Genomic DNA, 26,112 nt, shown 5'->3' on the forward strand with positions numbered 1-26,112 from the left:
GCTGACCCCGCGGGTCCCCTCAGGACACCTTCCCGTCCTCTGGGAGGGTCTGGTCCCTGCAGGTGGGGCTGCCCGGGACGTATGGGGCACGCCCCCCTCCCACCGCGCCCTGCTCTCCCCGCTCGGGTCCTGCTAGGACGTGGGGGGTGCAGCCTGGGGCCTGTGTGGGGTTGGGCGTGACTGTCTGGAGGCGGCCCCTCCTCCTCGCGGGGGCGGGGGTTGCCGGCGTCCAATGGCGAGGCCAGAGCATTTTAGGAAGTGCTTGACTCGGCTGCTGGGGGAAGGCGCCTCGCCGGAAAGTCCGCTGGCGAGTCTGCGGCGCGGTGAGTGCCTCCGGGCGGGTGGCGGGTCCCTGCGGGGACAGTGGGGACAGGTGGGGACCGGGACGGGGGGTCCCGGCCTGGGGCTCGGGCGGGGCGCGTCTTGTACTCAGGCCTCGCCGGAAAGTCCGCTGGCGAGTCTGAGGCGCGCGGTGAGCGCCTCCGGGCGGGTCACGGGTCCCTGCGGAGACAGTGGGGACAGGTGGGGACAGCGGGGGGGGGGGGGGGCGGCCTGGGGCGGGGGAGGGGCACGGCACGTCCTCCGGACCGGATGGGAAGGGTTAGCAAGAGGGGCCGCCACAGGCTCGACTCCGGGCTCCGCGGCTGCGGGAACTCGCCGTGGTCAGCGCTGACCTGCTCCGGGGTGGTGAGGGCGGCAGGTGCCGGTGCGTCCGCGGACCCTGCTATGCCGCTGGCGCAGGACTTAGCGCCCCAGGTGTAATCGCGGGTCCTTGGGGCTGGAGCAAAGCCTGCGTGCGCGCAGGCGGGCCGGGGAGCGTTGGGGACCGTGAACGGGACATAATGTCACGCGGGTTTGCCGGCGGCACGTCCGTCCTTTTATTCACCTAAGAGCTATTTCCTGAGTGCGACTGTCGCCAGCCCCCACCTCCGGATGCGCCGCGTGGACACGGAGCCACCTCCCCGAAGGCTCACGAGTGGGAGGCTGCTGTGTCTCACCTGCTTGGGCCGGGAGCCTGCAAACCTGCCCTCACCCGGTTTTGTGCAATCAACCCCCTCCTTCCCAGGGCGCGCCCGAGCCCTGCCTCGATGTGATCAGAGAGGGTGGAGGCTGTCCAGCTGTCGAGGGGCTGGGCTCCGGAGAGGACATGGGGTGCTGGGGCGCCCAGGAGCTCTCGCAGGGGCTGGGCTCACTGGAAGGGACTCAGGGTGTGGGGGATCCCAGACCTCTCCCAGGGGCTGGGCTCAGCTGAGGGGACTCGGGGTGCTGGGGTGCCCAGGACCTTCCCAGGGGCTGGGCTCAGCTGAGGGGACTTGGGGTGCTGGGGATCCCAGACCTTTCCCAGGGGCTGGGCTCAGCAGAGGGGACTCGGGGTGCTGGTGCTCCCAGGACCTTCCCAGGGGCTGGGCTCAGCTGAGGGGACTTGGGGTGCTGGGGATCCCAGACCTCTCCCAGGGGCTGGGCTCAGCAGAGGGGACTCGGGGTGCTGGTGCTCCCAGGACCTTCCCAGGGGCTGGGCTCAGCGGAGGGGACTTGGGGTGCTGGGGATCTCAGAACTCTCCCAGGGGCTGGGCTCAGCAGAGAGGATTCGGGGTGCTGGTGTGCCCAGGACCTTCCCAGGGACTGGGCTCGGCTGAGGGGCCTCAGAGTGCTGGTGCTCCCAGGACCTTCCCAGGGGCTGGGCTCAGCTGAGGGGACTTGGGGTGCTGGGGATCCCAGACCTCTCCCAGGGGCTGGGCTCAGCAGAGAGGATTCGGGGTGCTGGTGTGCCCAGGACCTTCCCAGGGACTGGGCTCGGCTGAGGGGCCTCAGAGTGCTGGTGCTCCCAGGACCTTCCCAGGGGCTGGGCTCAGCTGAGGGGACTTGGGGTGCTGGGGATCCCAGACCTCTCCCAGGGGCTGGGCTCAGCAGAGGGGACTCGGGGTGCTGGTGCTCCCAGGACCTTCCCAGGGGCTGGGCTCAGCGGAGGGGCTCGGGGTGCTGGGGATCCCAGACCTCTCCCAGGGGCTGGGCTTTGGAGAGGACTCGGGGTGCCGGGTGCCCAGGATGTCTCCCAGGGGCTGGGGTCGACAGAGGGGACTCGGGGTGCTGGTGCTCCCAGGACCTTCCCCAGGGGCTGGGCTCGGCGGAGGGGACTTGGGGTGCTGATGCTCCCAGACTTCTCCCAGGGGCTGGGGTCGGTGGAGGGGACTCGGGGTGCTGGGGTTCCCAGGATGTCTCTCAGGGGCTGGGCTTAGCGGAGGGGGCTCAGGGTGCTGGTGCTCCCAGGACCTCTCGCAGGGGCTAGGCTTGGCGGAGGGGACTGGGAGTGCTGGTGCTCCCAGGACCTTCCCCTGGGGCTGGGCTCCAGAGAGGACTCGGGGTGCTGGTGCTCCCACGACCTTCCCCAGGGGCTGGGCTCAGAGGAGGGGACTTGGGGGGCTGGGGCGCCGAGGAGTTTTCCCAGGTGCGGGGGGCAGAGGCATCTCGTCAGGTGGACGTTTCACGTCTACGTGGAAACTACCTTCATGCAACAAACTAGTGCCCCGTTGGGCAGTTTCTCTGGGGTCTGTTGCTCCCTCCAGCTGGTAGGAACCCTAATGCCCCAAAGGCACATTCTGGGGGGGGGGGGGTGTTTCGTTACCTGTCAGCTGAAACTCACAGAGTGGTTTTCCTTGGAAGCAAATTGGTGAGCCCCTGGCAGATCTCAGGGTTCACCCAAGGCGCCTCTTCCTGGGGCCATTGAGACGTGGGCCCTGCTGGGATGGGACTGGGGAGGGCTCAGTTGGGCGGGACAAGGCCCCCTGGGCGGCAGCTGGGAGAGGCATAGCCACAGCCCCTGCTCTGTGTGTCCTAACTGGGGCTGACCACACTCCCAGATGAGGTCCAGCCGACACATATAGGGGGGCCTGAGGCTGGGGCTACACGGTCCCCGGTCTGCCCACTTTCCAGACACCTGCATGGCCGGAGGGCAGGCGGTGGCCCATCTGCTCCTGGATGGCACAGTGCCTTGAGGAATGTCTCCTGTGTGCATAGGCCAGCCCCAGACCACCTGGATGCTTGCCGCCCCCCGCGGGAGGGCCGGGGTCCCACACTCACTCCTGCAGGGACACTGATGGACTGGGTGTGAGCTGGGAGAGCCCTGGGACCCACCATGAGGGAAGATGGATGGCAGGGGTGCTAGCTCTAGGACCCTCTTATGGACGGGGGTAGGGTTAGGGTTAGGGATCAGGCGTTTGTCTGCTGAGGCAGAATGAGAATCAATACTGTACTGTTGGCTGTTGGTGCACTCGACACAGTGTAGACAAGGAACAAATTTTTTCTAACCTCTTAGATTCTGGGACCAAGACCTGCAAATTAAAATGACAAAGAGGGGCCCCTGTGTGGCTCAGTTGATTAAGCATCAGCTAATGTCACAATTTCCTGGTTTGTGAGTTTGAGCCTTGCATCAGGCTCTGCGCTAACAGTGTGAATCCTGCTTGTGATTCTCTCTCTGTCTCTGTCTCTGTCTCTCTCTCTCTCAAAATAAATAAATTATATAAACTTAAAAATGGAATTAGATAAGATGACCACAGAGGGGAGCATCTGGCTGGCTCAGTCAGTGGAGCCAGAGTCGTTGGTTCAAGCCCCATGCCGGGTGCACAGCTTATGTTATAAATAAATAAACAAACAAACAAACAAACAAATAAATAAATGAAATCACAGAAGACAGATGGACGGGGGACAGGGTTTATTCTGGATGTTTGTAGAGGCCTTCCCAGAAGAGGAGTGGACCCAGGGAGACAGTTGGACGTTAGGCCTTATCTGCCATTTCACCAAAGGTTGATGAATTTGTGTGGAATTGACAAGCCAGAGTGAAAGGGCTGGGGGTTGTAGGGACCCTAATCCCAAGAAGGTAGCCGGCTGGGGGAGGCTAAGGGCAGGGTCAGTGTTACTGTGCAGACCTAGGGGGGTGCCCTACCTCTTCCGGGTACAGGGGATGGAAGGGGACGGCTACACAGAGGAAAATTTATGCCTGCTTGCAGGTGAAGGTTAGGGTTAGGGTTAGGGTTAGGGTTAGGGTTAGACGAGGAGGGAGGAGAGTTTTTCTTGTTTCTGCTTTTCTTCAGTCTTCTTCCGCTCAAAATAACCCTTAGGGGAAGTGGCTTATTTCCAGGGAAGCCAAGTCTGACCCCCTCACTGTGTGTACAGAGCTTCCACGGCTGGGGACGTGCTGGGGGAAGAGGCCACGTGGGAATCTGGTGGCGGGTCACAGCTCAACCCAGGATGGGCTCCTGTCTTTGGGGTTCCTTTTCTGGGCAGGCGATGTCCTGTGCCCACCTCGTCGGCTTATCCTGAGAGTAAATTACACCCCATGCGTGTTCATCACCTGGCAGATGCTGGGAAGACAGTGGCCAGGGCCATAGGTTAAGGACCAGGAGACACCCCCTCCTCTCCCCTAGCCCCAGGCGTCTCCCCATTGCTTCTAAGGGAGCGCTGGCTTCTGTGGGAACAGATCTCAGATTCCCTGAACCACAGCCCAGCACCCCAACCCAGGGAGGCAGAGGGCAGGGTGCTGACCTGGGCCCCCAAGGCACCACCACCCCCAGGATTGAAGCCCTGCAGCCACAGACCTGGCCGACTGGCGTATGAGCCCCTCTGCGCGGCGGGGGTGGCGGGGTGGAGGGATTAGCGCAAGACTGGAGCAGGGGGCACCAGCAGGGGGTAGGATGCACGCTTTGCCAGCGCCCCCCCAGGAGAGTGGCTCTGGGCCCTTTGGTTTATGTCAGCAAAACTTTGTTTCCTTCCTCAGGTCACGCCGAGTGGCCCCTGATGGGCGGACAGGTAAGCGCTTCTGGCAACTTCCAGGGCTGCGGCACAAATGCAGACTGGATGTCGGCGCTGTGCCCCCTGCTCTGGGATGTGCCTCTGCACCACCTGTCCATCCCAGGTGAGGGCTTCTGCATCCCCCAGGGGCGCAGCCGGCCATGGGGTGGGGCCTGAGTGCACGGAAACCGCAGGAACCATGCACGCATGCACGCAATGTAGGCACACACACACACGCACACAACACAGACACTCATGCGTGCACACACATACACATAGTACAGGCACACACGCATGCACACAATACAGCACACATACACATGCACACATGCACGCACACACGTATGGACACAAGACAGACATGCACACAGAAACAGGCACACGTGTGCACACATGCACACACATGTACACAGACACGCACGCATGCACACAATACGGACACACATGCATGCACACACACGCAGACAATACAGGCACATGCATGCGGGAACACGATACAGACACACATGCGTGCACACACATGCACATAAGACAGACACGCATGTGTACACATGCATGCACACAGTACAGGCACACACATATGCACACAATATGGACACATGCATGCACACAATACAGACACACACGTGCACACAATACAGCACACAGAAACAGGCACGCGTGTGCACACATGCACACACATGTACACAGACACGCATGCATGCACACAATACGGACACACATGCATGCACACACACGCAGACAATACAGGCACATGCATGCGGGAACACGATACAGACACACATGCGTGCACACACATGCACATAAGACAGACACGCATGTGTACACATGCATGCACACAGTACAGGCACACACATGTGCACAATATGGACACACATGCATGCACACAATACAGGCACACACGTGCACACAATATAGGCACACACGCACACAATACAGACACACATATGTGCACACATGCACACAATGCAGTCACACATATACACACACATGCACACAATACAGGCACACACACGCATGGATGCGATACAGACACATGTACACCTGATACAGGCACACATACGCATGCACACACATGTACACACAGACACACCGGCACACACACACCACATGCACACACATGCACCAAATGACCGTCTTCCCTTCTCCGTCTCCTTCATTCTGATGTGGCCCAGCAGGCACGTGCACAGTCCCAGGGAGTGTGGCTGAGGGGAGATGTGATGGCATAGGGATTTGGGGTACTGCTCCCCCGCCAGTCTGTCCCTCTGTGTAGAGAACCCGCTAGCCCTTCAGCTGTAAGGACCGAGCACTGCATTCCTGTGGGGCACCTCGAGCCGCCAGCTGGCCGTGAGCCATCCCTATCACAGGACCTGTGGGACCCTAGTTATGGTGCGGCCAGAGCAGCTGGCTGGCAGGTCAGGCCCAGTCGAGGAGGGCTGGGAGTGCAGGGGAGGGAGAGAGGGGCTGAGGGCAGAGGAGCAGCAGAGACAGAACCCCCCCTCTGGGGACAGAACCCTCCCCTCTGAGAACAGAATCCCCTCTCTGGGGACAGAACCCCCTCCCTGGGGACAGAACCCTCCCCTTTAGGAACAGAACCCTCCCTCTGGGGACAGAACCCCCCCTCTGGGGACAGAGCCCCCCCCTCTGGGAACAGAACCCCCCCTCTGGGAAAAGAACCCCTCCTCTCTGGGGACAGAACCCCCTCCCTGGGGACAGAACCCTCCCCTTTAGGAACAGAACCCTCCCTCTGGGGACAGAACCCCCCCTCTGGGAAAAGAACCCCTCCTCTCTGGGGACAGAACCCCCTCCCTGGGGACAGAACCCTCCCCTTTAGGAACAGAACCCTCCCTCTGGGGACAGAACCACCCCTCTGGGAACAGAACCCCCCTCTGGGGACAGAGCCCCCCCTCTGGGGACAGAACCCCCCCTCTGGGGACAGAACCCTCCCTTCTGAGAACAGAATCCCCCCTCTGGGGACAGAGCCCCCCCCCGTCTGGGAACAGAACCCCCCCTCTGGGAAAAGAACCCCCCCTCTCTGGGGACAGAACCCCCTCCCTGGGGACAGAACCCTCCCCTTTAGGAACAGAACCCTCCCTCTGGGGACAGAACCACCCCTCTGGGGACAGAACCCCCCCTCTGGGGACAGAACCCTCCCTTCTGAGAACAGAATCCCCCCTCTGGGGACAGAGCCCCCCCCCGTCTGGGAACAGAACCCCCCCTCTGGGAAAAGAACCCCTCCTCTCTGGGGACAGAACCCCCCTCCTGGGGACAGAACCCCTCTCTCCGGGATGCCTGCCAGGCCTGCACGGGGCACGACCTGGTGGCCCTGAGTCCTGACGGGCTCCGTCTGGGCCCTTGCGGCTCCAGTGGCCCCAGGACCAGTGGCCGCCGCTCCCCACTGATGAGCATGTGGGCATTACCAGCCTTTTGTTCTTGCAAAAACGAAGGGCTGTAGTGGACCCACTCCGTGTCTCCACGTCCGTGCACGTGCGGTATCTGGAGATCCTCCCTCAAAAATAAGCAGGTTTCTCACCTGGGTGCATTTTTGTAGTTTTCAGATTGAGCCACGTTTTCACCCTGTCCTAGCGCTTTCCTTGGGGATTTTACGAAGACTTCTCAAAAACGTTTAAACCCTTGATTCGAATGCAGTTTCTCTTGATGGGGCAGGACCCAGTCTGGTTTGTCAGCTGGACTCCCACAGTGGCCCGAGTCCCAACACCCGAATGACTTCACAGACGAGAGAGAGTCCCCGGGGGTCAGGCTGTGTCCCCGCTGGGCCCGAGGGGTGACCACACAAACCCGATTCTAGGCACTGACCAGTGCCTACAAATTCACGTCCCGCATAGCCTCAGAACGGGGCCTTATGTGGAAATAGGGTGTTTGCCGATGTGAGTAAGTGAAGGATCTGAGATGAGCCCATCCTGGGTCAGGGTGGCCCTGACTCCAATGGCAGCTGTCCTTGTAGGAGACAGAAGGGGAGACACAGACACAGAGGAGAAGCCACGTGAAGACAGAGGCAGAGGTGAGGAGGACGGGCCCACCAGCCCAGGGACCCCTGGAGCCCCAGAAGCTGGAAGAGGCAGGAAGGACCGTCTGCTGGAGCCTCTGGAGGGACTTTGGTCCCGCCCCCTTGGATCTCAGTGGTCCTGCCCTGCCTGGATATCAGACTTCTGGCCGCCAGAGCTGGGATACAATTCATTTTTGTTCTTTGAAGCCTCCCACTTTGTTAAGGGAGCCACAAAAAAAACTCATAGAGCCAATACATAATAATTGCAGACAAATGCAAACGTGTAAGTTAAAAAAAATTACATTCTCTGTGACGTATATAGATTTGCCTGCAGTTTATAGTTCTATATTATAATATATATGTGAATCCGTTTACATATAGGGGTAATCCATTTTTATATATAAAGATATATACTATAAACGAAAAGAAGGCCCAACTGTACAACTTTTGATCTACGTTTTCACTTAGCATAATATTGTCTGCATTTTCTGTATCAGCAAATATGGAGCCGCAGTATCGTCTTACTGGCTGTGTGCCCTCCGCTGACATTCGTATAGGACTGTATGTAAGTGAGGACTGTCACTGGGCGTGGGGACCGTCCACTTCCCCATCGCAAGCTTCTCCAGGCGCATCCTGAGTCTTGGACTCTTGACCAGGTGGTGGCAGGGGAGCCCTCCCACTGCCCTCTGCCTTCATGTCATGCCCTATGGCCACGCCCCCGTCATCGGTGTCAGGAACCCCTGGCCACACCCACGTGCTCGAGGAGAGAGGTGTCACCGTTCTCTCACTCCCTGGTGATCACATCACAGGGTTTCCAGTTTGCCCTGGGGCCATTTTCCTTGTGGGAGGCGGTTTCCGGGTGGTTCCAGGAGATCTGCAGGGAACTCTTCTGGGACGAACAGCCACCAAGGGCCCAGGGCATGCCCTTCTTCAGGCCCGTCCCCTCCCCTCCATGCCCCGCAGAAGCAGGTGGCCTCTGGGGAGCGTGTGGGAGTTTAGCTCCCTTAGAGGTCAGATCCGGGAAGTGGGGGCAGCTGTGGGCAGTAGGGGGCGCCCCAGCACCACAGGGGAAAGGGCCCCTAGTCCCCAAGGCGCCGTATCCAGGTGGCTGTGAAAGTGTCCTGGGGCCGCTGTAACAAAGGGCCACAATCTGTGTGGTTCCAAACAGCTGTGTGAACTCACAGCTCTGGGGCCAGAAATCTGCACGGATGTGACCTTTCAGTGCCCACAGGCCCGGCTCCTTCTGGAAGCCCCAGGGGGAATCCCTTTCTCTTTTCTCTGCTGCCTCCAGCCTCCGTCTTCTCCTTTCATACGTTTGCGTTCGGGATTGTCCTCAGAAAGATTTCCTGGCACATTGCGACAGAGCAGGACGGCTTCGTTTTTCCAGCTAAGCCTGTAAACATCGTGGGTTCCGCCAGATGGGACACAGGGCCCAGGAACCTCTCCCGATCTGGGTGCTCACTGATTGTGTCCAGCGAGCAGATCGCCCCCGTTATAACACCTTAGATGCGCAAAACTGCGTCCGTCTTTGATGTCCGTGCTCTGATGCGTTGATCTGCGGAATCGGCAGCACCGGGTCTCAGCGATTCCGGCAGCTTCGCTTATTCATACGTATTTGTGCTTATTTACACGGATGTCCCTGTACAACATGAGAACGTTCGCACCCAGTAAACGTGCCCCTTTCTTCTTCAAGAGTTTCTGGAAAACCTTCACGGACGTCAGTGCGGACGGACATGGGGGTGTTTCTCCAGGTCAGGGGGGCACGTTGGTGGCTCTGCTGGATGAGGATCACTTGGCACGGGAAGGTCCCCGAAACCAGGGGCGGTGTTCCCCGCGAGGAACCGCGTGGTGTCATGTGGCATCTCCTCTGTGTCTGTGTCTCTCCTCTTGTGTCCCTTAAAAGGACACCCAGGTTTAGGGCCACCCTGGTCCTGGACGACCCTGTCCCATCGGCACGGTGGGCATGAGTTTGGGGCAGTACCCACCGCCGGGCACGGGGCGCCTGGTGGAGGGGGCTCACAGGGTGCCTGGCAGAGGGGGCTCCTGGGTGCAAAGTCCTCTCGGGTTTGCTTGCAGGGAGTCACGACACCATGACGTACTGCTTGGACAAGAAGTCGCCCATTGCACAGAGCCAGTCCCGGCTGCTGCAGCTGCTGGGCAAGGTCCTTCCCTGCATCACACGCCCCATCGTGCTCAAGTGGTCCACCACCCAGGTGAGGGGTGCGGGGCCCTGGGGCTGGCCGATCAGTGCCATCTGCTGGGTGGGTGCCCTCCCTGGCAGGGCAAACACTGTTGAAAACAGACGTCCGGCCAACCCAGCCCAGCAGCCACAAACAACGCACGTCCCCGTGTCTTTGTGAGGTGTTTTGCTGGCTGGAGGCAGGCCCTCATGGGATCCCACTTCAGAGCCCCCAGTCCTGGGGAACCTCCTCTGGGCCGTGCCGTTGTCCAGAGGCCTGTTTAGAGATGGGCACACGTTTGAAAAGGAGGAGAAAGAACCCACAATGACAGGTTTCTGCCCTGAATGCTCAGGGAGGGACAGGGAGGGGCTGGGTCCCCACATCCTGGGAGGGGTCAGTCTCCTGTCTGATTGGGGTTTGCTCAAACTCCCTGCAGGCCTCTGCTCCTGGGGGTCTGAGGGCATTGTGAGCACTGGGGTGGGGGGGTCGTCCTGGGGTAGGGTGTACATGGAGAGGAAGGTCCGGGTGACGTGCAGTCTGAGGGTGACCTGGGGCATCCCGGTGGGGGGTGGGGTGACCCACAGGGACCCGGTGGAGGGTGGGGAGAGCAGACCCAGGGTGACCCGTGGCATCCTGGTGGGGGGTGGGGAGAGCAGACTCAGGGAGACCCAGGGCATCCTGGTGGGGGGTGGGGTGACCCGGAGGGTCCCGGTGGGGGGTGGGGAGAGCAGACCCAGGGTGACCCAGGGTGTCCTGGTCGGAGGTGGGGAGACCAGACCCAGGGTGACCCGGGGTGTCCTGGTGGGGGGCGGGGAGAGCAGACTCAGGGAGACCCAGGGCATCCTGGTGGGGGGTGCGGTGACCCGGAGGGTCCCGGGGGGTGGGGTGGGGAGAGCAGACCCAGGGTGACCCGTGGCGTCCTGGTGGGGAATGGGGAGAGCAGACCCAGGGTGACCTGGGGCATCCCGGTGGGGGAAGGGCAGGCAGCTGGCCGTATGGCCGTCACTGCACAGTGTCAGTAAGGGAGGAGAGGCACGTGATGGTTCCAGGTTCTGGCAGCAACGCAGGACCCACCTGGGGAGCAGCCCAGCCCCCCACCGCCGCTTGTGGGGGGCTCAGGGGTCCGAATTCTCTGCTCCCTGGACGTGTGCATTGGAAACTCCGGGTTCCCGGAGGCCCCAGTCCCGGGTTCTGGTGCTTTGTAATCTCTGCGCAGCAGGAATTCAAGTCACGAGGGCAGCAGGAATCCCTCTGGGGACCTGCCTGTCTGGAATGTGGAGAAACCAGATTCCCTACTTGTGTGAGGTGTTTGCACTGGCCAGCCTGAAATGTCACCACAGAGCCCTGCGGGAGGGGCCAGCGGGTTCGCTGCCGTCCTGGAGATGGGGTCCCGCGGTGCTGGGGTCCCAAGATGCTGGGGTCCCACCGAGCTGGGTCCCCGCGGTGCTGGGGTCCTGGGTGGTTCTGGGTCCCATGGTGCTGGGGGCCTGTGATGCTGGGGTCCTGAGTGGTGATGGGTCCCAGCATGCTGGGGTCCTGGACGGTGCTGGGGTCCCACGGTGCTGGGGGCATGCAGTGCTGGGGTCCTGGGTGCTGGGTCCCCACAGTGCTAGCATCCTGGGTGCTGGGTCCCCACAGTGCCATGTCCCACGGTTCTGGGGTCCCCACAGTGTTGGGTCTCTCAGTGCTGGAGTCTCATGGTCCTGGGTCCCCATGGTGTTGGGTCCTACGTGGTGGTGGGGTCCCGTGGTGCTAGGGTCCTGAGTGGTGATGGGTCCCAGCAGTGCTGGGGTCCTGGACAGTGCTGGGTCCCCACAGGGCTGGGTCTCTCAGTGCTGGGGTCTCCTTGTGCTGGGCCCTATAGTGCTGGGGTCTCGTGGTGCTGGGTCCCATGATGCTGGGGGCCTGTGATGCTGGGGTCCTGAGTGGCGATGGGTCCCAGCAGTGCTGGGGTCCTGGACGGTGCTGGGTCCCCACAGTGCTGGGTCTGTCAGTGCTGGGGTCTCCTTGTGCTAGGCCTTACAGTGCTGGGGTTTCATGGTGCTGGGTCCCCACAGAGCTGGGTCCTACATGGTGGTGGGGTCCCGTGGTGCTAGGGTCCTGAGTGGTGATTGGTCCCAGCGGTGCTGGGGTCCTGGACAGTGCTGGGTCCCCGCAGTGCTGGGGTCCTGGACGGTGCTGGGTCCCCGCAGTGCTGGGTCTCTCAGTGCTGGGGTCTCCTTGTGCTGGGCCCTACAGTGCTGGGGTCTCGTGGTGCTGGGTCCCCGTGGTGCTGGGGTCTCATGGTGCTGGGGGCCATGAGGAGGTCTGGGTGGGGGTATGCTGTTGTAAAGTCTGGGTGCCTCCAGGGAATCGGCTGAGGAAATAAGCAGAACCGCTGGTTCATAAGCACCGGCCACAGGAAAGCATCTGGGGTGCGTCCACAGCCGGGAAGGTGTGCACACCCTGAGTTTCTGCAGAACGCCCCAGGCCACACGGTGCCATCGCTAATGCACACCGTTGGGGGAAGAAGCACCGGGGAGGGCATCATGTTAAGTTTGTAGCTCACACACCGAGGGGAAGGGGCAGGAACGCCCCATCCAGCTCTAGGGAGGTTCTCGGCCGCAGCCCCCCTGTTGCGTCCCCAGGTGTAGGCAGGGATCCACCCTGGGCGGTCAGACCGCGCGTGTGTCCTGTGACCCCGCAGCTTTACTAATACTGACACCGCGAGCACCTAGTTTACGTTCTGAAAAGACACCATACGCGTGTGAAGGAGTGTTTTACGGGAGAAAATGTGCACTTCTCAGTCCTGTCCGTCCACGACCTCAGCCCACCTGAGGCACAAGCCTGTGCCCCGGGGAGTAGCCAGCTGGGTGCTTTCCTCTCCCCGGAGTCCGCTCCTGCAGAGAGCTTGGGGTCCCTGAGCGAGGGCCGACCTGGGCGTCAAGGCCCCTCGCAGGTGGTTCTGCATGGTGGGGGGAGAGGGGGGCGCACGTGGCTGGACCTCGCCCCCCCCACACACAGTAGGGGACACGAAAGCCTCTAGGTAGCCTCCTGAGCCCGAGTGCTGCATGTTTCCACAGGGGGGCTCACAGGAGGGACCCTGGCTCCCTGCAGGGCCGCAAGGATGTACAAATTACTTTCACGTTAACTCTCGCTTTTTCCATTGTCACCTTGTGTGGGAGGGTGCGGCCTTTCCCCCCTTTACCCTCTCTGGATTGGATTCCTTCCTGCCTGTCCTCCTGCTGTTTGTGGCGCGGGGACGGTGCCCACCTCCGCTGACCCTCCTCCGCGCGTCCTGACCGCCAAGGGTGCAGGTGCGGCCCTGGGGGCCTGGCTCAGGGCTGCTGAGGCCCAGAGAGCGTTCCTTCCCGGTGCCCGCCCCGGGCGAGGGGGAGGCGGGACCCTGCAGGGCAGCGCCGAGGGGGCGTGGACGGCAGGACAGGGCCTCCCCAGGCTCCGTCTGTGGCTCACCGTGGCCAGTGTCACCCGAAAGCATGTGCCCGAGTGCCAGCGTGCGCGGCGTCCGGACCGCAGCCGGCACCTAGAACAGCTCTTGATTCGACCTCAGACAGCGTGGCCCAGAGAGGGGCATCTCCGGCCGGACCGTGAGCCCTGGACCGGGGGGGCAGTGAGCCGAGGCGGGAGCCCCACGGCCCCCAGCAGCGACGACGGAGCTCTGTCCACAGGTGCTGGGTGTCACGGAGCAGCTGGACGCCGGGGTGCGGTACCTGGACCTGCGGGTCGCGCACATGCCGGAGGGTTCGGAGAACAACCTGCACTTCGTGCACATGGTGTACTCGACTGCGCTGGTGGAGGTGCGGGGGGAGGGGCAGGGGATGGGGGGCGCGGGGGGAGGGGCAGGGGGGATGGGGGCGCGGGGGGGGGCGGGGGAGGGGGATGGTATACACGACTGCGCTGGGGGAGGTGCGGGGGAGGCAGAGGGGGAGGGGAAGGTGCGGGGGGGGGGGGGTAGAGTGGGAGGGGAGGGGGGGCGGGAGAGCGGGGGGGGGGGGGGCGGGGGAGGGGGATGGTGTACTCCACTGCGCTGGTGGAGGTGTGGGGGGAGGGGCAGGGGATGGGGGGCGCGGGGGGGGGACGGGGGGAGGGGCAGGGGGAGGGGGGCGGGGGGAGGGGCAAGGGGAGGGGGGCGCGCGGGGGGGCGGGGGAGGGGGATGGTACACACGACTGCGCTGGGGGAGGTGCGGGGGGGCAGAGGGGGAGGGGAAGGTGCGGGGGGGGGGTAGAGTGGGAGGGGAGGGGGGGCGGGAGAGCGGGGGGGGGGGGCGGGGGAGGGGGATGGTGTACTCCACTGCGCTGGTGGAGGTGTGAGGGGTGCAGGGGGTCACGGGGTTGAGGAGGGGGGGTGTGGGGGAAGGGGGGAGGGGAGGAGTGCGAGGTCGCAGAGTGGGGGCAGGGCGGCTGGCGCAGGGAGGGGCTGGGGTGCTGGACGGCTGCAGGGGGGAGGCCTGCACGCGGTGATGCGCACCCTTGTGGGGTCCAGCCGTCCAGAGGTTACGACTCTTGACCTCCTGGGTTTTGCAAACCTGGGGCCGCTTGTCTTCCTGCCTTTGGTTGGGGCCTGGGGCGTCTTGCACTGTCTCCTCCGACACAACCTGAGTGGTTCTGAAGTCCGAATAGGACAAGTCACTGTCCCGCTCAGCCTGACTCCCCCCTGCCATCCAGGACGCCTGGGGCCGGGTGACACCACTCCGGCGACCTCACTCCACATGCCACTTGCCGGGCTTTGCGTGTTCCCTGCACTTGCAGACTTCACACCTTTGCACACACGGTGCCCTGTGCAGTGAGCGTGCACACACGTGGCCACACACACACCCCTCCCTGTGCAGTGAGAGTGCACACACGTGGCCACACGCACACACAGGCGTATGCTTCTCCCCGAGCATAATGGCTGGCGGCCCAGCGGTCGTTGGTGAGGCTGCATTGGCTGGCTATTTGTTGGCCCAGGACCCAGGCCCGTTTGCCCAGTGGGTTCTGTTTGCGGAAGGCCCTTGGGCCTGTGGGAGTGTCCTCAGCTTCCTGTCCCCCCTCGGGACGGTCCGACTGAGCCCCTCTCTCTCTTGTGCAGGACACCCTCACGGAGATCTCAGAGTGGCTGGAGAGCCACCCCCAGGAGGTGGTCATCCTGGCCTGCAGGGACTTCGATGGCCTGACAGACAACCTGCATGAGTACCTAGTGGCCTGTATCAACAACATCTTTGGGGACATGCTGTGTCCCCGAGGGGTAGGAAGGGCCCCTTTGGCGCAGGTGGGGGGCAGGAGTACGATTCATCAACAGCATCCTTGGGGACACGCTGTGTCCCTGAGGGGTAGGAAGGGCCCCTTTGGCGCAGGTGGGGGGCAGGAGTATGATCATAGACTCCCCTGCCTGCTTGGTTCTGCTGTGCATGATGGTGAGATAATTCCGGTGCTGGGGGTGGGGGCGCTGCTGGAGTGCTCTCTGTGATGTGCCCAGGGAGAAAGACCACTGCCCACCCCCGCCCACAGTGTGCCCTGGCACCACTGTGCCACATACACAACCTGGGAGTGCGAGGTCCAGGCGGGGACGAGGCTGGGAGTCTGAGGTCCAGGCAGGGCCGAGGCCTGTCTCCTGGGCGTGTAGACCCGTCTTCCCCCTGTGTCCTCACGTGGTCATCCCTCTGTGCATGTCTGTGTCTTTATCCACCCTTCTCCAGTCCTATTGGATCAGGGCTCATCCTAATGATCTGATTGTACCTCCGTTATCTACTTCAAGACCCCACCTCCAAATACAGTCACGTTCTGAGGTATCGGGGTGAGGACTTCAACTTAAGAATTCAGAGGGGACACAGTTGAGCCCACAACACACCTGGTCTTTGTGATCCAGATAATTGGTGCCATTTGCTGGCGACGGCTGGAGTGACCCTCCCTGGGTCTCCGGGAAGCTGAAAAGTTAACTCCATATCATTTGGGGTCCATTTTACATCACTTTGTTGGGGCATTTCTCCAAGTTCGTCCTATGAGCCTGGTCTGAGGCCAAAACAAGACAGTGGGGCTGCTGTGACCCAGGGCACCCAGGTGCTCGGGGCTTCTGGGGGAAGGTGGCAGGAGCAGCTGTTAGGGGACAGACGGCCAGGCTGAGTCTCCAGAGGGAACATCACAGAGGGGAGACGGAAGAGGGTGGGAGGTCCACGTACAAAATCACCGGTCCTTCGAGCACTGGTCCTTGTAGTAACATGTGCTTGACCTTCCTGACACACCTGGCTATTCGACGAGCAGGGCCTCTGGGGGGTCAGCGTGAGCTCAGGGTGCTGTTGGTAACACTTCTGTCTGGGTCACAGACATTTCAGATGCCAAGGAGCAGTTGTAGATGCTGCCTGCCACCCCCCATGTCCCTACTACAGGCACCCCAATGATGCCACATCCCTGCGTCTCTCAGACACCCTGATAACCGACCACCGTTGCTCTCAGACACCCCGATCCTCCACCATCAGTCTCTCTCACCCTGCTCTCCACCATGAGTCCTTCACACTCCCCGATACTCCACCATCAGTCTCTCACCCCAATCCTCCACCATCAGTCTCTCTCACCCTGTTCTCCACCATTAGTCTCTCTCATACACCCGATCCTCCACCATCAGTCTCTCTCAGACACCCGATCCTCCACCATCAGTTTCTCACCTTCATCCTCCACCATCAATCTCTCTTACCCCGGTCTCCACCATGAGTCTCTTATACACCTTGATCCTCCACCATCAGTCTCTCACCCGACCCTCCACCATCAGTCTCTCTCAGACAACCGATCCTCCACCATCAGTCTCTCACCCCGATCCTCCACCATCAGTCTCTCCCACCCTGTTCTCCACCACCAGTCTGTTTCACTCCCCCATCCTCCACCATCAGTCTCTCAACCCCATCTTCCACCATCAGTCTCCTCACCCTCTCTCCACCATCAGTCTCTCTCAGACACCCTCATCCTCCACCACCAGTCTGTTTCACTCCCCAATCCTCCACCATCAGTCTCTCACCCCCATCCTCCACCATCAGTCTCAGCCTCATCCTCCACCATCAGTCTCTCACCCTCATCCTCCACCATCAGTCTCTCACCCCGATCCTCCACCATCAGTCTCTCCCACCCTGTTCTCCACCACCAGTCTGTTTCACTCCCCCATCCTCCACCATCAGTCTCTCTCAGACACCCTCATCCTCCACCATCAGTCTGTTTCCCTCCCCAATCCTCCACCATCAGTCTCTCACCCCCATCTTCCACCATCAGTCTTTCTCACCCTCTCTCCACCATCAGTCTCTCTCAGACCCGATCCTCCACCATCAGTCTCTCACCCCCATCTTCCACCATCAGTCTTTCTCACCCTCTCTCCACCATCAGTCTCTCTCAGACACCCTCATCCTCCACCATCAGTCTGTTTCACTCCCCAATCCTCCACCATCAGTCTCTCATCCCCATCTTCCACCATCAGTCTTTCTCACCCTCTCTCCACCATCACTCTCTCTCAGACACCCTCATCCTCCACTGTCAGTCTCTCACCCCCATCCTCCACCATCAGTCTCTCACACTCCCCGACCAGTCTCTCTCAGGTACCCGCTACTCCTCCTTCCTCTCCAGGAGGTGCCGACATTGAACCAGCTGTGGACACGCGGCCAGCAGGTCATTCTGTCCTACGAGGAGGCGAGTGTCGTGAGCCGGCACAGGGAGCTGTGGCCTGGGATCCCCTACTGGTGGGGGGACCAGGTGAAACCCCAGGAGCTCATCCACTACCTGGAGCACATGAAGAGGTGTGGCCGCCCAGGTGAGCGGTGTGGGTCGGTCACACGTGGCACCTGCAGGGCTCACACACACGTTATCGCTCACAGGTTTGCTTTCGGCTCTTAGGGAAGAACTTTAGAAGTCGTGTAGCGTGTGTGTGTGTGCGCGCGTAACATGTATGGACACGTGTGTGGCTGTGTGCGCACGTGTCTTACGTGGGTACGTGTACATGTGTGCACGGATGCACAGAGGTACAGATAAGTCCATACACACGACGCGGTTTGAAGTGTTGGGGTTCTGAGCCGACGGCCAAGAAAGAAAGGATTGTTGCGCTGTCTTGGGTGCAAACAGGTGCTTTTATTACAGCGGGGGGGGGGGGGGGGGGACAGGACTGTGGGCGGAACGGGGTTGTGAGGGTTGACTGATACTTGGGAGGTGGGGGAGGTGAAGGGACGGAAGTTCCAGAAGGATTTCATATGCTAACGAGGACTCCGGAGGCTGGAGTCCTGGCTATTGTCAAGCTAAGGTCATTTCCCCTCTAGCAACGCATGAACTTTAAGAGGGTAGGGAGTTGCTGGAGACATGTTTCACTCTGAGGGTGTCAAGAGTTCGCCAATGGCCGCAGGTTATAAGGACATTTAATCCGCATCTCTGCCTTTGTTTCCCACATCTTTCCCCCCTGAACAATGTTGACTCTTAGATCTTTGGGTTTTTTTTTTTTTAAAACGTTCATTTATTTTTGAGACCGAGAGAGACAGAGCATGAATGGGGGAGGGTCAGAGGGAGAGGGAGACACAGAATCGGAAGCAGGCTCCAGGCTCTGAGCTGTCAGCCCAGAGCCTGACGCGGGGCTCGAACTCACGGACCGCGAGATCGTGACCTGGCTGAAGTCGGACGCTTAACCGACTGCGCCACCCAGGTGCCCCGGGTTTTCTTTTTTTAAAACATTTATTTATTTTTGAGACAGAGAGAGACAGAGCATGAATGGGGGTCAGAGGGAGGGAGACACAGAATCCAAAACAGGCTCCAGGCTCTGAGCTGTCGGCACAGCACAGAGCCCGACGCGGGGCTCGAACTCACGGGCTGAGGGGATTCTCAGTCTCTCTCCCTGTGCCCCCTCCTCGCAACTCTCTCTCTCAATCTAGAGGTAAAAATAGAAATAAACAAAACCAAAAAACTAAAAAAAAAAAAATTAGTATTTACAAAGACGTGTTGTTGAAACATAATTTTTCCCTGCAATTACCCTCATTTGGAGAAGTAGCCAAGTCAACACTCATCTGTTTGTAAACCGAATCCAGTGCTAATAAACTCGGCCTAATTATTTACATCACCTCAGCAGGAATAGTGATAAGCCATACAGATTTTTCAAAATTTGCTTTGCAAATTTCATAAGGAATCTCTCAACTGAGCCAAGCGTAGCCTCTCCAGGCCAGAAGCCAAGCCAAGTACTTCCGTCAGACCTGCCTGCTGTACCTGGCCAACGTTTCCAAGGGGCTCGATGGCTCCGTGTTTCGTAAAGTCAGCCTTAGTTCCTTAGAGCTGTCTGGTCATATGTGAGTCTACACAGGTCACTCGCAAATAGGACATTCTGGAAACTTCAGGAATTTCGGGGCACCTGGGTGGCTAAGTCATTTCGGTCGGATGAGTGTCGACTCTTGATTTCGACCCTCCACTGCTCAAGCTCACTGGTGCAAAAAGAAAATAAACTTAAAAAAAAAACACTTTAGGAATTGCATAGTCTCCAGAATAGTTCTAGCATTTGCCCTAAGACCTATTATTTATTTAATGATGCTTCCTGAGTCACCTAACGTACCAAAGAAGCAAATCTAATTGGTCAAAAAGACTTTATTTACAATTTAAATCTTGGGGAAGTTTGTTTAAAAAGCCTTAAAGAAGTTACAAAGCACACGCCTTAATAGGATTACCTACCATCACAAAGTTATTTATTTAACCAAGGAGGGAATAAAAGATTCCAAAGGCGGGGCGCCTGGGTGGCGCAGTCGGTTAAGCATCCGACTTCAGCCAGGTCACGATCTCACGGTCCGTGATTTCGAGCGCCTGCGGTCCGTGATTTCGAGCCCTGCGTCGGGCTCTGGGCTGATGGCTCAGAGGCTGGAGCCTGTTTCCGATTCTGTGTCTCCCTCTCTCTCTGACCCTCCCCAATTCATGCTCTATCTCTCTCTGTCCCAAAAATAAATAAACGTTGAAAAAAAAATTAAAAAAAAAAAAAGATTCCAAAGGCAAGTGTGTAGGGTTATACAGTTATTAGCAAAACTTAGCTCTTTTAACACTGAGGTTTAAGTAATCAAAGACCTGATAAACAGAAAATGTAGAAACTGGCTTGCTTGGCAGGTAACACAAAAAAAAACCCTTTGTTTACATGTTCTTATCAAAAGCAGGCTAACAATCCAAAAAAAGTCCTTTTTTATTTTTTTATTTTATTTTATTTTTAAAATTTTTTTTAACGTTTATTTATTTTTGAGACAGGGAGAGACAGAGCATGAACAGGGGAGGGGCAGAGAGAGAGGGAGACACAGAATCGGAAACAGGCTCCAGGCTCTGAGCTGTCAGCACAGAGCCCGACGTGGGGCTCGAACTCATGGACCGTGAGATCATGACCTGAGCCGAAGTCGGACGCTTAACCGACCGAGCCACCCAGGCGCCCCAAAAGTCCTTTTTTATAACAGAGAAATCAGAATTTCCAACTTATACCAGTGTACTTTTAAAACCCCCTCATTATGGGGCGCCTGGGTGGCTCAGTTGGTTGAGAATCCAACTCTTGGTTTCAATGCACGTCATGATCTCACAGTTTGTGAGTTTGAGCCCCACATGGGGCTCTGTGCTGACAGTGTGGAGCGTCTCTCTCTCTCTCTCTCTCTCTCTCTCAAAATAGATAAACATAAAAAAATCCATGCATTTCAACTTTAGTCCTGACCACACACAAAATTCCTTTCCAAAGATTTCCCTTCTTAAACCCTCTACACCTTTTTTTTCATCCAGTGTTGTTTCCCTTATTTCCATCAGGGTTAATTACATTTAGCAGCATTTTCAAAAATGTTTATTTATTTTTGAGAAGGACTGTGAGTGGGGGGAGGGACAGAGAGAGAGGAAGACAGAGGATGTGAAGCCGGCTCCAGCCTCTGTGCTGAGAGCCGTGAGCCCGATGTGGGGCTTGAACCCACGAACCGCGCGATCATGACCCGAGCCGAAGCCAGACGCTTAACCGACTGAGCCACCCGGGTGCCCCATTTAGCAGAATTTTTCGTGTTAGAAACCTTAGTCTCCAGTGGAAATTAACTGGTAACCAATTGTAAACTGTTCAGCCAGAAGTCTCTAGATGGCAGATTTATGAATCTAAAATTTAAAGCACAAATTAAATGAAAACATTTAAGCACAAAGCATGTTTTCCAGGAGATTTAAATGCCCTGAGCTTCTCTGCAGTAAGAAGCCGAAAAACCACAAACCTACGTTCAGTAATCAATCCATGCTTCAGGGCCACGTCCTATTAGGGAAAGGTCTGGATGCCCAAGGAATTCAGTCCAATTTGTCATCACAGCAAAGCTTTAAAGGTCTCAGGTCACTACAGACTTTGAAAGCTATCTTAACAAGCACGCGTGGAAACTGAGACAGAAATCAAGCATCATTTTAGGTCGTCTTTTTGCTGACCAGTTGCGACAGAGAGAACTCGACCTGACCTCACCTTTAGTGAGCCCGAATAGAATAGCAGCGTGGTATTTAAGGCTCGTGAGTCTAAAAAGACAGGTGCATCTTAAGTAAACCGACAAATTTAAATTAGCTTAAATACCGAATTATATTCCGTTTGTGTCCATTTGAAAGTCAGTCAGCTTGTTCCCCACTGTCAGTTTTTCGGGGATGCGGGCAGGGATCTCTGAAGTGGGCGCTCTGAGTCTGGGGCTGGTGTTTGCTCCTTGCGGGAGGGGAGGGGGAGCCCGGGCTCCGAGCTGGGCCAGGAACTGGGCCAGGAACCGGTGGTGGGCAGGAACTGGACCACCCAAGGTGGTGCAAACTAAGGGGGAGAGGCAAAAGAGGAGAGACGCCCCAGAAGGCAGAGAAAGGGCTTCCCGATGGATTCTAAGCCTCGTAGGCTCAGACAGATGAGCAGACACCGTGGGGTTTTCCACCACAGTGGACGCGTGCTGTTTTCACAGCTGCTTGGGAACATTCCAGAAAGTCCCCGTCCCGAGGCAGACTAACCACAGCTGGCTCCGATGATCGCGGCCGTTAGCCCGGGAAATGACTTCGGGAGAAGCCCCTGCATCTATTTGACGAGGAGCAGACAGGGTCAGCGTCCCCTTTGCTAGGACGGCCTGGGTGCCATCGGGAGGACGCCTGTCTACATAATTATCGCAAGGGAGTTTGCTGGCCTGGGCCAGACACATCCTGCCAGAGCCGCTTAGGTCCGGGCTGATGTGGAAAATGTTGGGGTTCGGAGCCGGCAGCCCAGCAAGCATTCTCGAGACGTTTTTGGTGCAACAGGTGGCTTTATCAAAGCGCAGGGACCGGGCCGTTGGCCGGAAGTGCTGCTCTGGGATGGAGGAGAGGCTGGTTACACACTCGTGTGAGCTGGGGGCGGTGAGGTCAAGGGAAGCGCCCAGAAGGACCTTCGTATGCTAAGGAAGATCAGGGATCCTCAGGGATCCTGGAGGCCTGGCTGGCGTCAGGCTGCCGGTGTTTTTCCCTCTAGCGAAGCCTGAACGTTAGGACAGAGGACGTTCCCGGAGAAATCGCGGACTCGCGAGCGCTGTCCAGTGATCGTCAGTGGGCTGCAGCTTGTAAGAAATTCCATTGTGTCTGCGTTTCCTTTTTGCTTTAATTCCCCGCGTCACGTACACACGCACGACGCACGTACGCACATCCACGAGACATCTACGTGTGTGTACGTACGTGGACACGGACCTGTGGTATCGCTAGCGAGGTGCGGAGACTCGGGTCTACAGCCTGCCCCAGCTCTGCGCTGCAACTGTGCGACACGCATCGTGGGCAGTGTGCTGTGCTCGCGCCCACACGCGCGGTACAGACTCCCACGCGTGCTGCACACGCGCCCACGCGGGCGGTGCCCGACCCACATGCGCTCCACAAGCATCCACACGCACTCACACGCTCTACGTGCACCCCACGAGGCCTACACGCACCCACACACGCTCTAGACGCACCCATGCGCTCCACACGCAGTCTACACGTACCCACACGTCTAAATGCACCCACACGCTCTCCACACGCACCTACACGCGCTTCACACACACCCACATGTCCTCTACACACACCCACAGACGCTCTAGACGCACCCACACGTCTACACGCACCCACACGCGCTCTACACACACACAGGCTCCACACACACCCACACGCGCTCCGAGCATGCCTCCTGCTCGCCCTGTCACGCCTCTGTGTGCTCACAAACCTGTTTCAGAAGCCATGTTGTAACCCGAGAGACGGACATAAGGCCCGGCCCCAAGGCCACCCGAGAAGCAGGTTGTGACGTGGTATCTCGCGCTCTCGTGTTTCTCCGGTTGACAAGCGTGCACTCTGAGGGTTAGAAGGAAAACCGTCGGGGAGACACCAAAAGTCTGACCGTGGCCGCCTGCCAACTCGCCTGTGGTGGGGGTGGGGGCCTCTCAGACCTTTGTCCAGGGGTTCCCACCCACACAGGTGCTGAGCCCCTCCCGGAGATTCTGCGATGTGTCTGAGGATTCTGGGCCACCCCCCCTCCCTGAAATCCACTGGCTGACACGCGGTGCGTGAGTGTCCATTTGCCGCTGTGACAAATAGTGGTTACTGTGTCCACCACACAGGAGTGGGACATACACGTCGCTGGGGACATTATTCCGTCCAGCACATGGGACATCTCTGGGGACATTCGTGTGTCCGCCGCTCAGGGTCAAGGGGTGGACGTCTGTGGGGACATCAGTGTGTCCGTCATGTGGGGGGTCGGGGCATGGTCATCTCTGGGGACATTATTCCGTCCACCTCATGGGAATTAAGACATGCACGTCCCTGCGGACCTTATCTGTCCCCATGCTGGGTGGCAGGAGTCTGGCACTGATGTGGACACGTGTGTCCCCGCCGTCGGAACCCTGATCTGCACGCGGCTCTGAGAGTCTGCTCAGAAGCGTGTGGACACGAGGGCGGGGGAGCCTGACGGCCGTGGCACCAGCTTCCTCTCCTTCCTGTTCCAGGCGGGCTGTTCGTGGCGGGCATCAACCTCACGGAGAACCTGACGTACATCCTGGCGCACCCGTCCGAGTCCTTGGAGAAGATGACGCTCCCCAACCTGCCGTACCTGCGCGCGTGGGTGCGTGAGCAGTGCCCTGGGCCGGGCGTGCGGTGCACCAACATCATCGCGGGGGACTTCATCGGGGCGGACACGTTTGTCAGCGACGTCATCAGGCTCAACGACAAGCTGCTGCGATGCTGACACGGAGCGCGGGGAGGGGGGGTGTGGAACGCGGGGCAGGGTCCACCTTCCCCCATCCACGGAGCGCCCCCCGCGGGTGACACCCAGCCTCACGGCTCCTGGGGGCGGGAGTGGAAAGCACACACTGGTGATCAGCCGAGACGTGTGGTCGAATCCTCAGAGGAAGAAGGACCCGGAACCTGGGATCTGCTGCTTCAGGTTTCGCTGCAGCCGTGGCTTCCGTGGATGGGTGCCGTGGCTGCTGTGGGCGGGTGCCGTGGCTGCCGTGGGGCATCCCCTCGCCTGGGGCTGTGGCAGCAGCAGGATGACGTATGACACTTTCCCAGAGCTGCATAAAGCCCAAAAGTACCGCGTCTGTGGAGTAGGACCGGGCATGTCCGATCCACGGAGAAAACCACTAAAACGGGAAAGAGATACTGTGGTTTCCGATGAAACCACCGCACGTTTGCTTGTCCCCAGGCCACGGTTCCTGGGGCTGCTTCTACTCTGGCTTTTCCGACAGGGATGGGAGGAGCAGAGGGCCCTCGAAGGAGGTGTTTGGCACTCACTCCCTCACTTTCCAGACGCCTCCCTGGCGCTCTCTTCGAGCCAGTGTGGGCCCGCACGCGTGACGGGCAGCTGGGTGCCCACCCTGGGCGCTGCCGTGGCACCCGGGGGCCCGCCGGGAGGCCACCTTCAGGCATCCCCGGAAATTAGGCCAAGCGGTGCTGTGGTTTCCCCTCTCTGGCACACGTGCCACTCTTCTCCCAGGACCACGTTGGGCAGTGGTCAGTTTTCCAACATCCTTGTTCTGTGGTTTCTTAGGGTCTGTCCGTCTGTCTGTCTCTATTTGCCCAAGATGCGAACTCTATTTTGTTCTTTTCTCTGTTCGTGGTGCTCTGGCGTCTGGGGGCCTTGCGGCTCCCCCCCTCAGGGCTAGCGGATTCCTAATCAGAGACGGCAACCACGGGCTCGGGAGCACACGCTATATGCGAGCAAAGCAACGCCATCATCCAGCCCGCGCTCGCCAAGCCCACATGCATGGGCTTCGAGCTGACCCCTGAGCCGACACGGGCACGCGCTGGAGATACTGTGGGTTTCGTCCAGCGAAACTGCAATAAAGTGCGTCAGACGAATTGTTTGGTTTCCCGGGACATACAAAAGTTGTGTGTTGACGAAGTAGTCTATTAACCACGCACCAATCGCGTGGTGTCCAGAAAAACAGTGCTCGTGCCTTCACTGAAACATACCGTATTGCTCAAAAAAAAAAAAAAAAAAAAATGCTAACCATCTCCTGAGCTGTCGGTGAGTCCCCGCTACCGGGCAGAGATCACCTTAACAGACACGGTCATAACGAAAACGTGGGAAACACGGCGAGAATGACCAACCTGGGGCGCAGACACAGGAAGTGAGGGGATGTGGTTGGAAAAGTGGGGCCGGCAGCCTGGCAGGGCACTTTAGGTTTGTGCAACATGCGATGTCTAGGAAGAACCACGGGGGGGGGGGGGGGCGCCGGTGCCCCGCTGTCGCGTCTGCCTTGCCACATGCAAATTTCTGCCCCAAACGGGTTTTCCTTGCGGCCCAGGGGCAGCACACCCCACCCCCTGGGGCAACATACTTAGTAAATTCTCCTGTCCGGGAGTGAAAACCCCGAGGGTGTACATGAGGCCGTGCTCCCCGTGAGGGGCAGGACAGCATTGCTTCACTTCCCCGGTACCCGGGGATCCAGCCACGGGGACGCAACGTCACAAGCCCCGCGTTGCTCACACGACCTTGACGGTTCTGGCCCTTTCAGCTTCTCAGCCCAACGGTGAACCCCGATGGTGTGTGGGTGTTCCTCTCCCCTACCAAGGGCTCCCTGGGGTTCCTGTGTGTCTCGTGTTCTGGAGCATTCTGCCTCCGATGGAGGAGGACATTAGGCTTTCTCAGGGTAGTCTTGAAGACGACGCTTTCCTCCGTGTGGGAGTGTGGTCTCTTCAGGTGCAAGGGGTCATTTTCCAGAA

At 59.1% G+C, this 26,112-nt stretch overlaps 1 protein-coding gene across 2 annotated transcripts; it reads left to right on the top strand.

The window, feature by feature from the left end:
• Window positions 1-157: 157 nt before the first annotated feature.
• Window positions 158-25,245, top strand: LOC101092754 (PI-PLC X domain-containing protein 1). 2 transcript variants are annotated; one of them, XM_045050917.1, is made up of 7 exons: window positions 167-323; window positions 4,772-4,909; window positions 9,869-10,005; window positions 13,641-13,769; window positions 15,041-15,196; window positions 17,554-17,737; window positions 23,892-25,245. In XM_045050917.1, the coding sequence occupies exons 1-7, from the start codon at window positions 233-235 to the stop codon at window positions 24,128-24,130; spliced, it is 1,074 nt and encodes a 357-aa protein (XP_044906852.1). In that variant the 5' UTR covers window positions 167-232; the 3' UTR covers window positions 24,131-25,245. The 2 variants fall into 2 exon arrangements, with proteins under 2 accessions (XP_044906853.1, XP_044906852.1); XM_045050918.1 differs by lacking the exon at window positions 13,641-13,769 and having other exon boundaries at window positions 158-323.
• Window positions 25,246-26,112: the final 867 nt, after the last annotated feature.

The sequence above is a fragment of the Felis catus genome, chromosome X, assembly GCF_018350175.1.
Source record: "Felis catus isolate Fca126 chromosome X, F.catus_Fca126_mat1.0, whole genome shotgun sequence".
NCBI classification, from domain to species: domain Eukaryota; kingdom Metazoa; phylum Chordata; class Mammalia; order Carnivora; family Felidae; genus Felis; species Felis catus.

Bases quoted from the DNA above. Each gene is read 5' to 3' on its own strand.
- LOC101092754 (XM_045050917.1), top strand. From the start codon at position 233: ATGGCGAGGCCAGAGCATTTTAGGAAGTGCTTGACTCGGCTGCTGGGG. The intron at 324-4,771 runs GTGAGTGCCTCC...TTCCTTCCTCAG, and splicing joins GCTGGCGAGTCTGCGGCGCG to GTCACGCCGAGTGGCCCCTG. The intron at 15,197-17,553 runs GTAGGAAGGGCC...CTTCCTCTCCAG, and splicing joins ACATGCTGTGTCCCCGAGGG to GAGGTGCCGACATTGAACCA.